The sequence below is a fragment of the Malaclemys terrapin genome, chromosome 1 (genome assembly GCF_027887155.1).
Source record: "Malaclemys terrapin pileata isolate rMalTer1 chromosome 1, rMalTer1.hap1, whole genome shotgun sequence".
In the NCBI taxonomy this organism is placed as follows: domain Eukaryota; kingdom Metazoa; phylum Chordata; order Testudines; family Emydidae; genus Malaclemys; species Malaclemys terrapin.
This window is the reverse complement of record NC_071505.1, coordinates 23,766,637-23,784,982: the sequence shown is the minus strand read 5'-3', so window position 1 is coordinate 23,784,982 and position 18,346 is coordinate 23,766,637. Positions and strand designations below refer to the sequence as shown.

Below are 18,346 nucleotides of genomic sequence, written 5' to 3'. Positions count from 1 at the left end.
AGAAAGCGAAGCAGCCCCTTTGGGGAATTTAAGTAGGAAGAAAGTACTCGGACTATCCAGGCTGGAATTTGGCTAGAACACCCTGGCTAAAATTCCTGTGCTTGCCATTGCTAACCTAGAGATGATACTGTCAATACCACAGGGTCCCATAAAGCTATGCAGGGTCACTGGTTTGGTACTGATTCAGAGGAAAGAGTGCCTCTTCTTGAATAACTAACACAACTTCACTAAGCTACTCCGTGTAGGTCTCCCATCCAAGCAGTAACCAGGCCTGTTGCTGCTCAATTTATGAGACCATAGCTGGAGATAACAAGGCTACTGGACATGAGAAATAAGTCTAATTCAATTGTAAATTGGGAGGGGAGACGCAGAGGTGAGTTTGGTTTTTTTGATTAAAGGTTTACACACCATTGCAAAACTTTTACACTTAAGTGCTATGTATTGAATGGGAAAAAGTGACTTTCAGCAGCTGTTAGAAACAGTGTCCTACCTAACAAGGTAGAAAAAAGGCAGTGAGAGTTCTGTTCTGATAATGTAATGCTTCTATCTTGATGCTTCTTTGGTACATTGTTTTGTCACCTGATATCCAGATGGGGAGGCTCTGTAAGATTCTCTCCAATATGTACCATTTAATTAAGCTTTGGTTAAAGTGCTATTTTTTTTCTTGATTCACTTCTTGATAGTTACTTTTGTCCAAACAAAACAATTTGGAACCTGTGGCTTAAAAAAAAAATGCACAAAACACTTTAGCAGGGGATGAATGTTTCCACTTGTCTTTGAAGTTCTTTACTAGTCTGTTCACCCCTTTGTATAAGGAATTAAGTGGAAGCAACTCTCCAAATATTTTTCTTTTGAACCACAGTGACTCTGTAGTCTGAGACACATTCTGAAGAGAGAATTCTGTCTTCTTATCTCTCATCATTGCAGCAGCCAGACTGTAATTCATATTTTGCAGATGTCCAAGCCTGCAGCAGTCATGGGAGAATATTGTGACACATGGTTTTAAGAGCCCCACTTTATTTTCATTCCCTTTGGATGTGGATGAATACATGCTCATCCCACTGTAAAGAGTGATAAAAGATCCTATGTAGCTTTCTTTTGAGGGTAAGTAACTTTATTTGTGTCATCAGATCCCACAGCGTATAACCTACATGGGTGAAAATTCATGCTGAAATATATGCTTTATATAGGTCAGTGTATGATTAATAGTTAGGAATATGTGAAATTAATGTAACAATAATGTATGAAATATGCTCTCTCTCTTCAGGTGGGTGTATTTTCCCCCCATTAATCTGAAGTCCTCTCAAAATGTGACAGTTGTTTCAAAGTGATAGTCGTGTTTAAGCTCTTCAGGTCTCGTTAATATGTTTATTTATTTTTCAGACCACGCTGTTCCTCTGCCTTCACTCAGTGGTGTTGAGCATCCACGGCTCAATCATGCAAGGTGATGAGTTTTTTGGCTCTGATACAGTGACACACTTCAGCATGTGCTTCACTGTGTGAGTAGTTCCATAGACTTCAATGGGACTACTCACATAGTTGAAGCTGTGTTGGACTGAATTGTGCTAGAGTGCTAATCAGTACCTTGCAGGAACTAGCCCTTAGATTTCACTCATCCTAAATAAACTCCCCCTGCAGTTTCATTCTGATACTTTATTTTATTTCCTGAGTGAGGCCTCAATCCTGCAAAAGGATCCTAAACCACAGATCCTTAACCACCCCGCAGTGTCCCAATGATTTGGTCAGGGAATAGAGCGTGTGCCTGTAGACCTCTTTGTAGGGTAGCAGCTTTATGCTGTTTTGCAGTGTTGCTCTATCCTGTTAAGCAACTGCCATGTTCTGTCCTAGAGGTGGCTGCAATTATCTTAATTTGCCAAGCACTTCAAAATGAAAGGAATTATGAAAAGTAAGATGATGTATTTTATATCATAAAATGAATAATCTTATTATAGCTAGTAAGGATTATTTGTTGAGTTTGATAGTTGTCCTTTTATTTTGGCTATTGCCATTTCTCTCTCTTCACTTCCTTTGCTCTAACTACCTTGCTCATTTGCTGCAGGTAACCCTCAGCAAAACAGGCTAATTCAACCAGACTTGGATTAGAAAAAAAATTCAGTTTTCACTTTACAAATCTGTTATGGCAGAAAATTATTGCTTTTGGTGACATTGGCAGAAAACTGGCATTGTGAGATGCAGTTGCTGAAAGTCTGTAAAAGTTTAAGAACATTGTAGTAACATAGGAAAATTACATAACCAAATAGGCAAACCATAAAACAAAGAATAAGCAGCTGGTACTTTAGATGTGGTACCATGCCAGCAACGAGGTTCCTATCAAACAAATCTCCCTTTAAAAATAAAGTCACATACTGTAATTAAGTGAACCATTACAAAATAGAACTAGTTCAGTGAACAAGACAAACTACAATTAGCAACTACATGCCTAGAGCAACCTACAATTTTTAATGTATTTACATTACATTCTATTTAGTGTCCGTGATAGAGGATCTATCAAAAAGGGTTCTGAGTAAATACTAAATATCAAATACATTTGTAACCAGTAAAATATTAATAGTGCCAACTTAGCAGCTTTGCACAATTACTGTGAAAATTCACTACCCTGGGCACAAAATCCACCTACATGCCCTTTATCATGCTGATTGGGGTTGGTGAAAAAAATCATATTTTGCTTCCCCATTAAAAAAAATTGTCCACCCAGTGAGTGAAGCCATAACCCCAGATCCCAAAGAGGAGGGGAAGCTTGCACTCTTACAGCATAGCAATCTTACAGAAGTGGATGCTGGCAAATATGCTCACAAGGGACCTGACCTTTCTGCTGCCCCTTTTGTAAAACTCAGCGCCTGCTTGAAGACTTGACTCCTGGGAGCCTGCAGTGGGCCCATCCCCCCTCTTTGTGCCCCTGACTCCCATCCCCAAACAGGGAGACAGGGAGGAACCGCCCTAGGAAAGCTGCCCTCCTATACTCCTTAGCCTTTAATTACCTTGGCCAGTCATGGGGCTGGACCTCCTTCTTGGGATAATCCTTCTCCTCTATTGCATACCCTCTCTCCTCTGCCACCGCTGCCTCCTCCTGCTCCTCCAGCTTCTCTCCCCCCAGACTGCGCAATGAGAGTCTGATAAGCGGCAAGCTGCGGCTATTGCCAGCAGGGTTCTGGGGTGCTGGATTCACAGCAAAAGCCACAGGTTGTGTGTTGCGCTCCAACTGCCCCCATGGATCCTGCTGGCACACTCTAGGTATCTAGAGTGCATTAATGCAGTCCAGCACGGTCCACATGTAGCTAGAATGCAACATGCAGCCTGTGGCTTGGGCAGTGAATCCAAAAGCATTTTAACCCCATTCAAATTTTCCATGGCTTGCCTACTATCAGACCCTCACTGTGCAGTCTCTGCATGTGCCACAGAGGCAGTGGAGAAGAAAGCCCCAGCGGCCACCCTATTTGCTGTGTTTGTTGGACCTGAGTGATGGTGAGTGACACACACATATTGTTTTACATATGTGTGTGTGCGCACATGCTTCAGCTTGCAAAATTAGTAGATTTAAACCCGAATTACTAATTTCATAATTACATTAAAATCAGGATGATTATGAAAAAATTAGAGAGGGTGGCATCTCTGCAATGGTTGCAGAATTTGTGAAGTTGGCCAACGAAGGGATGCCTGAAGCATTTGCATTAGGAATACAATTTGGCCTAGGACCCACTGCTACACCAGTGCTCGATGTCTGTCCTGGCACAGTGTGATGACTAGCACCAACCATATTTAAGGAAAATCAAGATAGGGCTTGAATTCTGAATTTAGGAGTCAAAGGGATGGGACACATTTTTAACATAACACTGATTAAAAAGTGTGGAAGATCTGATTTAGTTAACTAATTTATTTACAGCTCTCTAAACGATTTTATTTTTAAAGACACTTAGTAATATTTCTATATTTTAAAGATAAAACTAGTCCAAAGCCAAGTTTTTGTACCTCTGCCACAAAAGATTTTTTTAAATTTCACGTTTTAGAAAGGGCAAAAAAAATCCAGGAGTTGGTTATACGCTATGATCCATATGCTTGCTTCAGCTTGATGTGCATATACAAGGCAAGAATAGACCCTTGGTGCTAAATAAAATGCTGCCTTTCCCTCTTCTCTTTCCATCTCTTGCTCTCTTTATAAACAAAAATAATTTCTCCTGATTCACAAGAGCCATACTGAGCTCCAAGTAATTTCTCAGCATGCCCGCTAGAAACAGCTGAACATTACAAGCAGGTGTTACCAACAAGTAATGTTTCTCACATCTATACATGCAATGTTCTCTCATATCCTCTCTATTCCCCCCCTGACAGTTGAAATAGCATTGTATAAAAAGCCACTAGGCTATTGTCTCACATTTTTTTCATGTACAATAGTTAAACATCAGAAGTGATCACATGAAGGGGAAAAAAATCAAACGTCTACTGTTTCTATTAAATCCTCTGGCAGATAATAACTTCTTGCAGTATTTTCTTAATGTAAATGGAAACAGAAACTAAACCAAGTAAATGAGCTCTCCTGAGCCAGCTGTCCTTTCTAATATGTTATACAGTTGATCACATGAATATTTATTGTGTCCTCAATTCGCTATAGGTGAGAGTTTTCATTCAACCAACAGGCCCCAGCATATTCAGGTTTTAATTTGGAGACTATAATAAATGTAAAAATCTGTAATGTTATTTTTACTGAATTAACTTAAATTCAGTAACAACCCCATAATGCTTGCTGAACCTGTGCACAGAAGGCCTTGGCCTCCAACTTATCTTTTATTATTTCCTTGTTACTGCAAGTGAGGCTTCTTCATAAAGTTTCTTCAAATAAAAAAAGATCAGTTTGACTGGTATTTGGGTCTGTTGATCCCCCGAAGTCCTGTGATAGGCACGCTAAAAAAAGAGTGTAGCTATTGCAGAGCGGTCTCCTCACAATAAATCCCTCCCAAAAGGCCTATAGCTCTTAATTCTCCCTATTGTAAAGTGTGGGCAAAATTCTATACAAAAAATTGTGGAACCAACACATGCTGAATGTAATCAGTCACCCACTCCATTTTGTTGTCTTGGGCACTCCTGTTTTTCTGTGTATGTGTGTATTTGGGCTGCAAATTCTTCCAAGAATGGAGCTTGTTCATTCTCTGTAAAGCATCTAACATATTGATTTCTTTAGAAAGAGTTTCCAGTAAACTATGTGTGGACAATAAGTATTATTAACTATTTCCAGAGAAATTGGAGAAGTGGTGATGCTTGAGTCAACGTTACTGTGCCAGGCACAATTTTATGAGAATCAGCATAATTATAAAATGTAAATAATGATTCAGTACAGAATTACCAAAAACATTTTTGTAAAGAAAAGAATATGTAAAAAGGCCCTAAATGGGTTTTGTGATGGTTTTCTTATTCCAGTACAGCATCAAAGGAGTTGTCAGTGAAACATGAAGACATATCACTATGTGCCCATGACTATTAGATTTTTAACACATTTTAAAACAGACCCTAAATAAGAGACGACAGACAGAGGTCTCTGGTTTCTCACAAAATGCAGGCTTAACTGACACCTATAAAATCCAAGATAAGCTTCTGAATGACTACAGAAAACAGCATTATAAAAAAGTTTACTTCGGACTTAGAGTTTCTTTGAACTCCTTGGGGTTTTGAGATAAAGAACAGCGTTATTGACTGACTGATGAACCTGCGTGTGTGAGATCTGAGACTAAGCTTTGTGCCCCCACTTCACCTGTACTTCTTAGTGGGTAGCAAGGTGCCTCAGGATACAAACCGAGGAGAAAGATTCACCTCTGACAAATCTCCAAGCTTTTAAGAGAGCTGAAAATCTGAAGTGTAAGATGTCTATCTATCCCTGCCTGGATATCTTTGAAAACAGCAATGAAAACCACCTGCAATGTGATTACACAGTGGAACATACTTGTGATTTATGAGCAAAGAATCTAATTTCCCATTTCGATTTTTACTTATTTTAAGAGTTTATTTTTTGGCTGGTTGTTTGCCTTTTAATCTGCAAAACTAGGTTTCTCTACATAGTTTGAAGCTAAAATTGGTTGTTCACGGCAAATGACAAACATACAAATTAAAAAAAAATAATGAAACAATTTTTAAAGCTTAAGTGAGACAAAAGAGATTGCTAATGTTATTGGAAATTCTTCACTGTTATTCTCAGGCTTCATTGCTCCCCTGGCCATTCAGTATCTTTGGAGCACAGAGCATGCAGAATGCTTCCCACACCACTTTCGTTAATATATGTGGGCCCAGTCCTGCAAACGTACAGATGACTAGTCCATTTGGAATGAGTGGGACTGCTCATGTGTGTGAGTTTGCAGGATCAGGATCTGTCAAGGAAACATTACCGTGTTTTGGTGAACTCCTGGGGGGTCAATGGGAGTTCTTCTATAGACTTCAGTGGAGCCAGGATTCCACCCTCTGTTTTTATCAGTATTTCTTTTTGGAAGTTGTTCATAATAAAATTAGAATCAGTGTTTGTTAGTTGGTGGCTTTCAGTCTAAAATGAAAATGAGAAACCATATTTATGGTCTCCAAACATTTAACTGACAGGGAAAATGACACAGAATCGTTTGAAAAACTATTACTTCAGTTCACAGATTTTTGATTAATTACATTGGCTATCTTCCTAAGAATAAACAAAAATTATACTCTTTTTCTCCAGAGACTAGATTTTACAATTGAATAGAATTGATTAAAGATTTTCCACTGACACTGATTTTTTTTTTTGATGGAAAATGCTTTTTCAATTAAAAGGAAATTTTCATCAAAAGATTAAGATTTTGTAAAAAATGAGGGTTTTTTGACCAAAAAACAAAATCTTTTCAGTTTTAAAAAGAATGTTCAGTTTTCAGATGCAGAAAACTGAAAAAATATTAAGGTTTTGGGTTTTCAGGTTCTTGACCAAAATTAGAAAAAATGTCAACAAAAAGACACTTTAATTTTCATCTAAATTTTTCATGGGGCGGGGGAAGTATTTCCCACCCAGTTCCACGTGTAATGAACTTCACTTTAGATTTTGTAGACCTGAGAAATTGACTTGTTTGCATTCACCAAACAATGCTTTCAAGCTTCAGAAACTTCTAATTAAAGGGCAAATCCTGCCCGTAGCTTATGTGGCTAGGTACATCTCCCTAAGGAGAAGTGTACCGGTGTGGTTCTGCTGCTCTCTCGAGAAGTTTCTGGGGTTCTATGCAGGCAATGCACACTCCAGCATAATGTTGAGCTAAATGCTACTGGGGCTCTCTGTATAACAGCAGGAAGGACAAAGAGAAGGTCAGGTATAAGCGAAGTGACTGGCAGAGGGGCAGAATTGCTCCTAAGACTGGAATAGGCTCTACTGTCTTTTACCTGTCCTATGTACAAAGAACAGGAGTACTTGTGGCACCTTAGAGACTGACAAATTTATTAGAGCATAAGCTTTCGTGGACTACATCCGAAGTGGGCTGTAGTCCACGAAAGCTTATGCTCTAATAAATTTGTTAGTCTCTAAGGTGCCACAAGTACTCCTGTTCTTTTTGCGGATACAGACTAACACGGCTGCTACTCTGAAACCTGTCCTATGTACATCTGTCCAGAGCCCAGCCTGGTCCTTTGAGCTCAGCACGGGTAAAGGATTTGCTCCTAGATAAATAGGTCAAACAGGGTTATTTATTTATACATTTTTCATTTACCTGAATTTAAAGCATGGCTGACTTTGTGAATTACTCTGCTTTGCCCCAGTGTAATCTCTTTCACTCTACCCTTGACATCCTGCCTCCAGTCCAGCTCTGTCCCCATCTAAGAATAGTGATATAGTGAAAGATAATCCTGCGCTGAATTAAATAACATTCCAAGCAATGATTTGCCAAAGAAGAGAGAGAGAGAGAAAATTTCTATGATTTTCACTGCATAGAAGAAATGTGCCATGACTGCTGGGTGTTTTAGCAAGTACCAACTTGTCCAAGAATATACTCAGGACAGGTCTAAAGATTGCCCGGAAACTATATAATAACAATTCTGTTCCTGAATTAAGGCTATATCCTGCCCTCCTTCTGTGCAGAGATCAAGAGTAGAAAATAGTCCTTAGAGCATTTGATTGATTTCTACAAAACAAAGATACGTCTGGGAAACAAACAGCACCAAAGATCATTCTTATAAAGATTTTCATGAGAAAATGCAACTCAGATTATAAACTGCTTGGAACAAGAACCATAGGTCTGATTCTGGGGTACACTGGTCCCTTAATGACACCTTGCTGAGGCAAAGGGTCTGTAACGTAGACCTAACTGGCTATACAGGAACAGCATAGTGGGAATCCTCCCTTGAGCCCTCATCATAAGGGATGTGACTGGGGAAAAGGGATTTGACTGGAGCAGCTCTGGCTATTTCTGGTGCTAGAATGGTCCTGTAGGGCCCTGGGCAGCTAAATATAAATGACAAAAGCCTTCACGTTCTTCTAATTTACGCTGGTCCCAGAATTAGGGAGCAGCAAAGGTGCCATAAAGCCATCTCTTCCTCACTGTCCTTGGGTCCTGTCCCAAATGCGAGACCTGAGAATCAGGGCCCATAGGCCCAACACCTGTGGCACTGGAATAATAATAATAATGATAACCATCATCATCACAAAATTAATAATTAATAACATGTGCTGCATTGTTATAGATAAGGTTACAATCTATTTGATCAATTTACAATAGAATGGCACTTAAAACTCACACTACTACATATGACCAAGTAGTTGTTCCTCCAGGATCTACAGTAATTTGTTTGTTGTAGAACAGAATTTTAACTGAGAATTAAGACTAAGGAGAATGTTATCATTGCACTATTAATGTTACACTTCCAAATGGTGAAACCTTATAGTCCAGTCTGGCAGAGTGAAGGAAAAAATAAAGAGAAAACCATAATTAAATGTAGAAAATATTCAGTCCCTCTATCACCCTGATGGTTATGCCCAATGAGACTATTCCTTGGATTATTCTTTTTCTAGGCACTGACTCTCCCAATTGACCATAAAACACAGCACTTTATTTGAAAGAATAAATCTAGAGGCAATGACTATTTGACACTGCAGACTATTCCCTTCCTGACCTATTTCACTGAAGGGTTTTAATTCTATCTTGGTTGGCTTAAAATGAATACATTAACATTTTTACTGCATACATTTAAATATTGATCCAAGCCATGCTTTGTGTAATACTGTGGTATATCATCTAGTTAATACTTTCATACTGTTAGTACGCTTTGCGCTCTTGCTCAAACCCATTAATCACTTTGTCCGAATAAATATGTGGTGTAAAAAATGGATGGTTGCTAATGCTTCCCTATTAAAATTTTAGTGGATCTAAATGATTGGTAACCTGCTTCCATTACTGATTGGAGTGTTATCTTGTATCCTTTCCAGTTTGTTTATTTTACCACAGTTTCAAGATCCTTTACTTAATCTGAGCATTGAAAGGGATTATTTCTCTTCATTTTATCACTATGACAAACTTGTGACACATTTTTTTTAAATGGACATGATCTGGGAACTGCTCAAGTTCACAGAGGTTTGATACACTTACTGTTTTAATGAATTAATTTCTCATCTCAACATCTGACCCTCCTCTTCATCTACTCTTGAAGCACTTCAATTAATGCTACATTTCCAGTAGCTACACATTTTTGTTCTAGGGAATTTGATCACTTTGACTCTGCTCTTTACTGTCTCCTGAAGGGTTGCATTTGAAATATTTCTCACTGCACTTCTGAGACTACCTTTTAATTAATTCTTTATAATTAAAATTGTATTGTAATTAACTGTGTAGTATATATGCATATTAGTGCCCTCTACTAGAGAGAATCACGACCACGCTACTGTGGGTCATACACCCTATTACCTACAGGAAATTTTCCATTAACTCCAGTGACTAGTGACCTGGGTTTTGGAACAGGAGTATTGTTTTTTCCCATCTGCCACCATGAAGTTCCTGTTAGCCATGATGTACAGCAAAGTGATAACTATGGAGTCATACCTGTCTGACTGGCTATTGTTTTGTTACAGTATTAATTTTGAGGATCCTACTGAATTTAACAAAAAAAGTTCATTTGAGATAGTATGAAGAATGTTATAAATGCTTGACCATAAAATGTTGTGAATATACTTTGCACAATCACTTTCCATTGTGAGATTATAGGACTCTTCCCAGTACTTTTTTTACTTGCATTTATTTTATCAGATTGATACAGATAAATACATTGGAAGGGCTCAAAAAGGGGGAACTATCATTAATTTCCTCAGAAAACAGTTTTGGCAAGTAGGGGGAAAAAGCAGTTCAAATGGTCTTTTTGGACACAGGGAAAGGCTCAGTTTAGTCTGCAACCCACAAACGAGGTAGCAAATATTCTCATGGGGCTTGATTTTTAGAAGTATTGAGAATCCACAACTTCACTTGAAGTCCGTGGAAGCTACAGGTTCTGATCACCTAGGAAAGTGAGATCCTGCCAGGGGCTTTTGGCATACAAGGGCATAATGTTAAGTCATCACCACAGAAGTTGGAGGCAGAAGTTGAGCTATGATCACTAATGGTCTGATTCTGCCACCCTTTTCACACTGAGTAGTTCCATTGATTACAGAAATCAGCCCCTCCTTATCTCTCTCCACCACAAAGCATTCCAGTAGCTTGAGCAATGTCCTATTAGGCAGGTTCAGTAAAGTGTATGTGAAGAGTCCATTTTATTGCATGTGTCCTATGCTTTGTATCTAGCTTTAATAAATGTTGTCGTTATAACTCTATGACACTACATTGTATTAATAACAATAGGGCCAGATTCTCAGATGGAGTGAATTGGTATAACTCTGGATCTATGGTAATTGACATTTGATAAGAATCTGTCCCATAATAGTTAGCTTTTATATTAATAAGAGGTATCCTTGCAGGGTGGCCCTGGGAGGGATAGAGCTCTTTGAATCCTATTAGTTGGGCAGATAAGTGAGTGTTTGAGACAAAGTTGTTCTCCATGTCCACTGAAGGCAGGACAGGAAGTAATGGGCTTAATCTGCAGTAAAGGAGATTTAGGTTTAAGTTCTGGAATAGGTTTCCAAGGGAGGGTGAGGAATCACCATCATTGGAAATTTTTAAGAACAGGTTAGCAAACACCTGTCAGGGATGGTCCAGGTATGCTTGGGCCTGCCTCAGGGCAGAGAGCTGGACTTGGTGTCTTCTCAAGGTCATTTCCATCCCTACATTTCTATGACTCTTAACCCCAAAAGACGGAATAACCTTTCTTCCGATGCATAACACGTCAGGGAGACTGTTCCCCAGGGAAGCAACTTTGAGTGTCTCTTAGGGTTTGTCTACACTACCTCTTAAGTTGATATAACTTATGTAGCTTATGGGTGTGAGAAAAGCAGCCCCCTGAGTGACGTAAGTTACATCGACTTAAAACGGTGTCTACACCACGCTATGTCGGCAGGACATGTTCTCCCTCTGACGTAGCCTACGCCTCTCACTGAGGCAGAGTAATTATGTTGACGGGAAAGCAGTCTCCTGTCGACATACCGCAGCTTCCCCAGATGTGCTACATTGGTGGAGCTCCATCGATGCAGCTGCGCTGAGGTAGCGAGGTAGCGAAGACAAGCCCTAGAACTTCAGGCTGTGTTGCCAGACAAATGATGAACATATATGGGATTAGGTGTCTGATTTTTTCACTACATGCAAACTTGAAGAAACAAGAGGTGGTAAGTAGGACTTTACTTACTTATTGTAGATCCAGATTCAGGCCTGTTCAAAGAGCTGATGATAACAAAGCCAAACCCTTCATTCTCTTTCCGGTGGATGACAACGTCACTGGTTTGTAAGCTGTGTGAAGTAAAGCCCTCTGGTGGTGTAGCATTACTACTAGATGCAGCATGATTACTGTTAACATAAGCAGCATAGTCACTTCTAGGAGAACTGTGGTGTGTAGACACTGAACCTGGACTTCTGCCATTTTCTGGGCAAGGGTCTCCTAAAATATAAATCATATAAGTATTACAGTTTAACTTGTTTAGTGACTTTATCAGTTACTGTACCTTTGCTAATGCAACATGAATACAACTGACTGTTTATACTAAAGAAAGGAAACATAACAGATGTGAAAGAACTGGAATCTACCTGATTATGCAAAGTATTCAAGGGAAATCAGATAAAGCAAACATAAACACAAACTCCTATTCTGCTCCACAGAGAAGAGAGGAATCTGTTGTAAGAAACAATACAAAGCTGTACAGCAAAGAAAGTAAATAAGAACTATTCAATTAGCTGATCTGTCATCTAGGGGAAAAATTGGCTGTCTAATCCAATACTAAATTATTTTGTCTTCGGATTAAAAAAATTTAAGCAAGCAGCTAATACAGAGTAATTTGGATTAGCTTTATAATTTTCCTCTTATAAATTGATTAGCATACTCAAAAGATGTTTAAGGAATGGAGGAGCAATACAATGAAAAATAATCATAACTAATTATTCTGTTGCTGCCTCCATAGTTGCAATGCTCATTTAGAAGTTTTAAAGATGCTCTTACATGCAGAGTTAAAAGGATCAAAAGTGCAAATGAAGTCCATTAACCTTTCAGCTATGGCTTTATAGTTTGTAAAAGCAGAGAGGAAGAGAAATTTTGCGTGATTAAGCACTTCCTCATACAAACATTGCTGGCAGTCAGTAACTGTAAATAATTAAGTGACGCTTGTACATGGAAAAAATGTACCTGTATTCATTGCAGACCTTTTGTTTCAGATGAATCATACCTTTCACAGTTTAAATATAGTAGTTTCAGATAAATATACATGAATGTTTTCTGTCCCTAGCAGTAATGGTGGTGCAGTCATACTACAAAATATCTGACAAGCTTCACATTACACCCCCCACCCCCCCAAGAGAGTTTACAAGTTAAAACTTCCAAGTGTGAAATCTATTTTCTGAATAAAATAAGGATCCAAGGACAAGTTGTTATTTTCTCAGGCAGGTAAGTATGTCCTTTAACAGTCCTTGTGCAACTTTGAAATAGAGTGATTAGGGAGAGTAATGAGGAAGAAAACCAAACAATTATTGTGCCACTACATTAGAATACCAATCTCCAAGAGTTATTGGACCCAATCTGCAACTAAATGCCATAGTCAAAGACAAGAGAGATCATATTTTCTGGCTGTCATGTTTTAGAAGCTTGACTCTGTATATGTATACTGTGTATGTCAGTATGGCTGCAACAAAAAGAAAATGATCTTACCGCCCTGCATTATCAGGAGCAGGCTTTGTTATAAATGAATGCCAGAGATTCCCATTAACTACACAAAAAGTATAAAAACGGAGGAAGAGCAAATTTTAGATGGCTATTGATTTTCTTCTTTTTATTCTGAAACATATTCATCAGATTTTTTTTTGTTTGCACTGCCTGCAAAGAAATGGCATTTTAATTTCTATTTCCTCTGAAACATCACTTTTTTATAACCAAGCAGGTTTCATAGCTCAAGTTTGGTAATTCTTTACCTCAATTCTTGAGAAAGAGGACATCTAAGATTCTGAGGCAGAGCTGTGCAAAACAGTCACATCAAATCTCAAGCCCATTTGGATGACATTTCCTAACCCCAGCCCGTGCTAGCAAATGGTTTGTGCGGATGGGCTGAGGTTGTCTGCCCATTTCAGAAGTGGGTTAACCTCATTTCTATTGCACCTCCTAGCAAAATCCTTGAAAACATAGAAGGAAGCAAGGGTGTGTGATGGCCTTGAAACTTGGAGATGAGGGGTTCCCCTTGGAGGCTAGCATTTTTCTAAAACCTGTGAACCAAACTGCTGGGCTCTGTTTGAAACCTGAACCCAGCCCTAGTCTTGACTCTGTAGCTTGAGAGTGTGTGTATTGGGACCATCTGAAGATGTCTTTTCTTCCTAAGGCCTTTCCTCTATGTTTGATACATTTATTCACCCAATATTGCCTAAGACTTGTTCTTTTTTCACTCTTTATTGTCCTTTTCTTTTTTGTTTTTGTAGAGGAGGGCAAGCTTTCTAATCACTTCTATGCCTGATTCCCACAACCCCAAAGTCATTCACAGTCAGGATATGAACAGATCAACCCAAGAAAGTACAAACATATGTGTAAATGTCAATATTTTAAAATACCACATCCAAAATCCTTCCTTTGATATGTAAGGGTCCACCTTTTTTTTTTTTTTTTTTTTAAAGAATGATTTCTTTCTATGGTTTTCTTTTGCAAAATTTAGTTTTCTTTACATTTTACCTGCACATTTCTGACTGTTGCTTATATAAAGAATATTTTCACTATGGAAAGTTAGGGCATATTCTCCTCTCAGTCAAGCTGGTATAGCACTCTTGACAATAATGAAACTGCATTAGTTTAATTTAGATGAGAATCTGATCCATTGCATAGAAAAAAGAATAGAAAAATCACATAACTTGAAATTGGAGATATAGTAAATTAGGTTCTAATTCTACAAGTTACATGTGGGTAGACTATTATTCCTGCATGTTATAACATGCAGGATCATGACTTTAATGTTTGCATCAATATGAAAACAAAGAATAACAAAACTGCAAGACTAGTAAAAATTGCAGGAAAAATGTTTCTGCAAATCTAGTATTTGCTGTAAAATTTTTTTAACAACAATATAAGGAAACCCCAAGTTCTCTATACTGCACATACTCAGAACTGAGAACTTCATTTTAACCCTATCAGCCGTAAGTGAGGATGTATGCCAGTACCTTTGTACTGATTTTGTATTTTTCAGTTCATGTAAATAATGCTACATTTTTGTTTAAAGACAACATTCAATACATCACATCAATCTAAACACTTGTACAGCTTCATAAGCAGTTAAACAATGAGTCATACGTTATATTTCTCAGTGTGTCCCGATCAAGGCTAAAGAATAATTCAGGATGTTTTACTAGCTTGATTCAATTTCCATGTCAGGAGTCCTAGGTGACTAATAGAAACTCTTAAAAGTTCCTTACATCATGTAAGGCAAGCAGCCACCAAAGGATGATAACTACGCTGTCTGTACTAACTCCTGTAATTATTATTCTTGCCCACAGTCCAGTTTCCATAGAGGCTGATAAAATCTATTAACTCTTAGGAAACTAATGAATCCCCACGTGTTCAATATTTTACCTTGGTAACTGGCCATTTTCCTAGGGTTTGGGGAGCTCCTAGGGGGCGTTGAGCCAGGTTGGAGGGAAGATTTCTGGCTGCAGGATTCTAGAGTCGTTAACAGAAGAAAGTCAGTCCCAAGATAGGGAAGATTGACAGTGACCTGACAGCGTGCCAGAGATGGGAAATGGGGACTACGAACAACAATAAGTGGGTTAGGAGCATGAGGTTGCTGACCTGCTGGGGTGGGCAGGGAGGGGAAGGCAAAGGCTAAGGAGATAGAGCAGGGAAAGAGGAAGGGCTCCTGGTGGATGGAGAGGGAAACGACAGAAAGGGCTGATGACATGTTTACTAATTTCTGATCCCTCATTAAAGTGCCCTAATGATGAGCCTGTTCTAAGGGTTATATTAGATTATTAAACTTCATTCACATGAGCAAAGAGTTTAACTGAATGAAAACAGATTCACTCATTAAAAACTCTTGTTAAATAGATGCTGCCAAGAGATATTTAGAAAAAGTCTCCTTCTCTGTGTTATCAATAACTCCTTAGATCTTGGGGGGGGGGCAATTTGAGCCTGAGAAGGAGCCAGAATTTACCAATGTACATTGCCAAAGAGCCACAGTAATATGTCAGCAGCCCCCCATGAGCTCGCACCCCCTGCTCCCAGTGCCTCCCACCCACCGGCAGCCCCTCCGATCAGCGCCTCCCCCTCATTCCCTGCACCTCCTGATCAACAGTTTTGTGGTGTGCGGGAGGCTATGGGGGGGAGGTGAAGGAGCGAGGGCACGGCAGCTCAGGGGAGGGGGCGAGAAGGGGTGGAGTGGGGGCACGGCCTGTGGCAGAGCCAGGGGTTGAGCAATGGACACCCCCTGGCACATTGGAAAGTTGGTGCCTGTAGCTCCAGCCCCAGAGTCGGTGCCTATACAAGGAGCCGCATATTAACTTCTGAAGAGTCGCATGTGGCTCCTGAGCCACAGGTTGGCCACCCCTGCCTTAGATGGTCAAGACTGAAAGAATTTAAAATGTTTCATTTGCTCTATGCAGTGTTGTTGTAGCTGTGTCAGTCCCAGGATATTACAAAGACAAAGTGGGGGAGGTAAAATAAATAAAAAAATAAAAATAAATAATATCTTTTATTGGACTAACCTCTGTTGGTGAGAGAGACAAGCTTTTGAGCTACTCTCTTAGGGTAAGTCTTCACTACCCGCTGGATCGGCGGGTAGTAATCGATCTATCGGGGATTGATTTATCATGTCTTGTCTAGACGTGATAAATCGATCCCTGAATGCGCTCCCCATCGACTCCGGAACTCCACCAGAGCGAGAGGCGGAAGCGGAGTCGACGGGGGAACCGCAGCCGTCAATCCTGCGCCGTGAGGACCCGAGGTAAATCGATCTAAGATACGTCGATTTCACCTACACTATTCTCGTAGCTGAAGTTGCGTATCTTAGATCGATCCCCCCCCCAGTGTTGACCAGTCATTAGTAAAAAAAAAAAAAAAAAAAATGGAGATATCCTATCTCCTAGAACTGGAAGGGACCTTGAAAGGTCATCAAGTCCAGCCCCCTGCCTTCACTAGCAGGACCAAGTACTGATTTTGCCCCACATGGCCCCCTCAAGGACTGAACTCACAACCCTGGGTTTAGCAGGCCAATGCTCAAACCACTGAGCTATCCCTCCCCCCTTTCCTAGACCTGAAGACAAGCTCTGTGTATCTCGAAAACTCATCTCTCTCACCAACAGAAGTTGGTCACATAAAAGGTATTACCTCACCCATCTTTTCTCTCTAATTTGCTTTACACTATTCATGCTGTTCGTTTATCTTCTGCACTTTCTGCTTGGAAAGGGAAACCAGATTGCTCTGTTTCTAGTCATTATTTATATAGCACTAAAAGACTTGAGATGGCTTCCTTTGAAGTCAGTGGCAAAACTCCCATTAACTTCAATGGCAGCAGGACTGGGCTCAGAACATGTCAAAGCAACGGAAGGAATTCCTGCCCTAAAGAGCTTATAATCTGCAAGCCTTTTCCTGCTTGCTTTACTCACACCAATGACTTCAATGAGATCACTCAGATGAGCAATACGAGCACCCTTTGTCCTAAAATGGCACAAGTAGGGACAATACAGGAGAACACAGTATGGAACAAACACAGAGTCACTCATGATCATTACAGCAGGATTGTCACTGTTACTTCCTGGTTCTCTAGGAAACAGGCACAACACTGCAATGTTTGCCTCACAAACACTGCCAGGGAATGTTGAAGGACAAATGTTTTCCAAGTCTTAATTCTTTAAATAATAAAAAAACAATAAAGTTAGTTTTTGTTCAAACTTTTTCTTTTAAAAAAAAGCATTACCTAAATTACCGCCCCCTTTATTGACCGCCCTTGGTTAGTTTTTCCACATTTCTCTTTTTTATTAACATACCTATAGATAGCACCTTTCTTCTCACAGTAAGATTCACTTGCCCATTTCGGGCTGCATTATGCATGAGATCAATCACATATCGGTGGGTTTTGCCAGCCACTGGGATCCCATCTACATACACCAACTCATCACCAGGATGTAGACGACCATCTCTGTCTGCAGAGCCCATTGCAATTACTGCTCCAATCAGAATCTAGATAGTGAAACAAATGGGAATGTTAAATATATTCAGGGTATTGCGGGTGGTTCACTGGATAGCATTTTTTCACTTTCAGTTAAAATTTAATTAATGCTCCCACAAGGCATTGGGTGGCACTGTGCTACTGCTCTTTAAATGAGAACCAAAACCCTGATCACTCAGGATCATTTAAAGATGCCATTCTGTTTTCCACAAGAGATGGGGTGATAAACCTGAGAATTCTAGCATTACTGCAACATTGGCCAACTACACTTTAAATCTTTAAATCAAGATTGTATGTCTAAGGGCTTGTCTATACTTACGGCTATATTGGCATTGCTGTGATCGATACAGTGGTGTTGATTTAGCAGGTCTGGTGAAGACCCGCTAAGTCGATGGCAGAGCGCTCTCCTGTCGACTCCTGTACTCCACCTCCCCAAGAAGAGTAAGGGAAGTCAGCGGGAGAGCATCTCCTGTTGACACAGTGCAGTTTAGACGCTGCGGTAAGTGGATCTAGCTACGTCAACTTCAGTCACATAACTGAAGTAGCGTAACTTAGATCGATTTACCGCAGTAGCGTAAACAAGGCCTAAGA

The 18,346-nt window shown here is 39.7% G+C and overlaps 1 protein-coding gene across 9 annotated transcripts in view; it reads right to left on the bottom strand.

Moving 5' to 3' along the window:
* Positions 1-18,346, bottom strand: part of MAGI2 (membrane associated guanylate kinase, WW and PDZ domain containing 2) — a 1,104,792-nt gene that overhangs the window by 59,087 nt on the left and 1,027,359 nt on the right. For all 9 annotated transcript variants that reach the window (XM_054017487.1, XM_054017504.1, XM_054017538.1 and 6 more), the window contains 2 exons: positions 17,574-17,766; positions 11,764-12,012 (listed from right to left, as the gene is read on the bottom strand). In XM_054017487.1, coding sequence (XP_053873462.1) covers positions 11,764-12,012; positions 17,574-17,766 — 442 coding nt within the window. The remainder of the gene's footprint in view (positions 1-11,763; positions 12,013-17,573; positions 17,767-18,346) is intronic.